Source organism: Pterocles gutturalis, unplaced genomic scaffold (assembly GCF_000699245.1).
Source record: "Pterocles gutturalis isolate BGI_N339 unplaced genomic scaffold, ASM69924v1 scaffold1257, whole genome shotgun sequence".
NCBI classification, from domain to species: domain Eukaryota; kingdom Metazoa; phylum Chordata; class Aves; order Pterocliformes; family Pteroclidae; genus Pterocles; species Pterocles gutturalis.
This window is the reverse complement of record NW_010107583.1, coordinates 6,583-9,970: the sequence shown is the minus strand read 5'-3', so window position 1 is coordinate 9,970 and position 3,388 is coordinate 6,583. Positions and strand designations below refer to the sequence as shown.

The window sequence follows — 3,388 nt, the reverse complement described above, 5'->3', positions numbered from 1 at the left end:
TCACCCTCTCTTGGGAGCCACAGCCATGCTCGCTCACCTCTGCTTCTTTGTGTCAGATCCAGAAACCTGTGCCAAAGGTATATCAGCCTTGGCCACAGGAAACGGCTTATTTTTGGAAGCTGTTGGATTTTTTTGCCAGATTTTTACCAATATTCATTAGGTAACAAAGCCTGGATATAACTGTTCCCCCTGTACTAACATACAACAAGCGGCTAGGGAAAACACAGCCATTTAAATGGAGTTACCTGGGGACAATTTCCCAAGGCTAAAATCTGGGCTTGCCCTCACAGAAGTCAGTGGGTTTTTGCTCAGTTTGTTACAAGTTGTTTTAAATAATTCTATTATATTGCAATTATTACTCAAGGCTATGTGGTCTGGAGGTGAAATTCATTTGTATACCAAGGGCTATATGTTTGTGTGGGTCAATTTGTGAGCAAATGGAAAGAGGCAGAAAATTTCATGCAGCAATAAAGCAGCACTGAATGGGGATGTTTGAGATTGCAGTAGCCGGGATGAATACATCCATGAGAAGTTGGATGTGCCACAGGCAGATGTAGCTTTAGGGGACTTTTATGTGAAGAAGCTATTTGAACATGCTTGTGAAAAAAGTTAAAGTGAATTGGAAACACAGCAGGAAGGGGAAAAAAGCCTTTTCCCCAGACAGTTAGAGGAGGCAAAGTTACTTCAACTAAAAGTAACAATGTCCAACTGAGAAGTTATTGCAGAAGCTACTGCAAACAATATCCTATGCAAACAAATCCTTCTAGAATTACTTCACCTCTTTGAACAAAACAAATGTTAGAATGACACAAATGTAAAAAAAAATACATTCTTGGAAAAGAGCATACAAACTTTGAAAGAACAATAAATGGTCTCAACCTAAGTGAGGACCACTTAAATAAACAATATACTACTTTATTTTTGATGCAGACTCAATCAGTACATATCTAGCAATTCCTGTAAAGTGAGGGATGTGTTGTCCATTCACAAATATGTAATTCGGTATATGTAGGTCAAATAGAGATGGAAAATAACAGCACAGTTTCTCAGCAGAAAACATCATAAGATGATGCTATTTGTCATAAGATTATAATCCTTTACCATCGAGCAAGCTTCCCAGAAAAATCATAGAGATTAATGTATAGCTAGTGTGGACACCTTGCTTACCAAGGGAAAAATTTACTTAACATTGAATAATGCGTTACCTTTGCAATAATAAATTTCAGCAACATAATTATTTAAATACAATCAAAATTAACTAGAAGCACTGCCACAAGATAGATCATAGAACAAATAATAACTATAAATACTTTTAAACCTAAGTTATGTCAGGTCAAAATCTTTGTACCTTAGTTGTTAAGCTTCCTTATGGCTTTATCTATCAATTGAAGACATCTCCTCATTTCTGCACGGCTGATCTCCCAGGAGCACAGGTTGTGTTGTTTGTCTTCAAGAAAACAGTCTATTTTTTGGAAGTACTTTTTCAGTTTCAGCCTGTTGACTTCTTTACTCCCAAAGTAGTGGGTCTGCTTCTTGATTACACATGCCTCCGATTGTTCAATTTGCTGATAAAGTCCATTTTGGAATTGTTCTAAAGCTGTCCCATCCCAAGAAGCTAGAGTCAGATTTTTGCTAAAGATATAGAAGATGTGTTGGAAGATCTCTTCAATGGCCACTTTGACAGTCCCTTTCTGTCTGGGCTTTAGAACCTGCTCAGGAAATCTGAAGGACATTTTCTCTCCCAGACATTGTGGAGGAAACTTTTTGCCCATTTGGTCCAAAAGTTGCAGGCTGTTCTCAATCACTTTTCTTTGCTGCAAAGGAAGGTGATTACAATGAAGACTAGAGATGATGGTGGTGCACAACAGTATGAGGCTAATTTGTATCAAGCCAAAAGTGTTCATGATGAAAATAAGCTCTTACATTCCTCCTTTCGTGTGTACAAATTCTGAGCAACAGGCTGGGATGCTTTGAAGGTCATTCGTAGGCTCCTGTTTCTTTAAAATCTTGAAATTTAATTATTCTGTAGGAGAAGTTTTCTTTCATCATTTTCTGGTTTTTAAGGTTTTCCCCCCTGTGTATGCTTTTGACAGCACTTTCATTTTCTGCTTTATGACTTCAGTGTCTTTTTTTTTTTTTCCACTTTCTTTTTATTTCAGCTGGATATTAGAATGTTATATATATCTTAGATTATCTACTCCCTCTCCCTCAAAAATTCTACAGGAAGTATAATTAGAATTTAAAAGAAATTTACAGAAATATCCTTAGCTTAAGATTTTAGCAGTGGAAGAACATGTTGAAATAAAATAACACTCTCGAGGGGTCAGGGACCTGCTGAATACTCTTGCTATCCTGTCTCCTCAGCATGATTCATACTTACAAAATTCAGTTAAGCTTTCTCTACCTATTTTCATTCAGAGAAAATATTTTCTTTCTCCTCATCTTTATTTCTCTTGACCACTTAGACTCAAAAGACAAATATATCAGTAAAATGTGTACACATACATACACCAAAAAATGTGTATATGCATTCATATACCTACGTGTATTTTAATATATACATACTGCTAATTAAATGAGGCCTTGATCTGACTTAAAGACTGTAAGTGCCATGTAAATACAAGAACTCACATGGGAACAGGTTAGATACTTGGACTCTTTTTTCCCCCCTATGTGAGTAACTGAGCAACAATTAATATCAGTGCCAGTAGAGCACAGGTCTGAATTCTGATGTTAAATGCAAAGAGAATGAAGACAAAATAATACTCTAAAATTCATCCATTTACTTTCCCTAGCTATACAGTAGAGGTAGTTGAGACTATCACAGTACATTGAGAGATATGGCTCCTGACTTTGATTTTATTTTGACGAAAGCTTGTCTTAAACTATCATTTTGCTGTCTCCCGAGCCTCCTGTCCAAACACGTCATAGCAAAGGCAGTTCTCTGCAGGTGATTACGTCTTGATGAAGAGGTCAGATAAACTGTCAGTCTGAGACCTATTTTGTGTTGTTCTGTTGTTGTACCCATTGCTCTGTGGTTGGCTTCATTCCCAGTCTGGTAGTAATTCTGAGCAGATTTGTGATACTATTTTAGGGTTTCCTTTGTGTTCAGCACGTAGGTATTTGGGAGGCTTTAAAAAGTCATAAATTAAACTGAGCACAGTTATTCACATACCTCCTTGGATGTCCTGCTGTTGGTTAAGCAACCTTGGATTAGATGTACTGCCACTGTGAGGGAAAAACGAATCCTCTATCACCTATGACAGTATTAAATAAAAAGAGTGGGATATAAAATGCATAATGTGGGACCAAATCTTTTCACTGAGGAGGAATGTTTATTACTTTGGCAAAACTGGCCCAAGGTGCATTGCTGTGTTACATACAAAAT

At 37.0% G+C, this 3,388-nt stretch overlaps 1 protein-coding gene across 1 annotated transcript; it reads right to left on the bottom strand.

The window, feature by feature from the left end:
* Positions 1-1,349: 1,349 nt before the first annotated feature.
* Positions 1,350-1,904, bottom strand: LOC104472443 (interferon epsilon-like). Its single transcript, XM_010088134.1, has one exon. It carries the CDS (start codon positions 1,902-1,904, stop codon positions 1,350-1,352), a length of 555 nt encoding a protein of 184 aa, XP_010086436.1.
* Positions 1,905-3,388: the final 1,484 nt, after the last annotated feature.

Bases quoted from the DNA above. Each gene is read 5' to 3' on its own strand.
- LOC104472443 (XM_010088134.1), bottom strand. From the start codon at position 1,904: ATGAACACTTTTGGCTTGATACAAATTAGCCTCATACTGTTGTGCACC.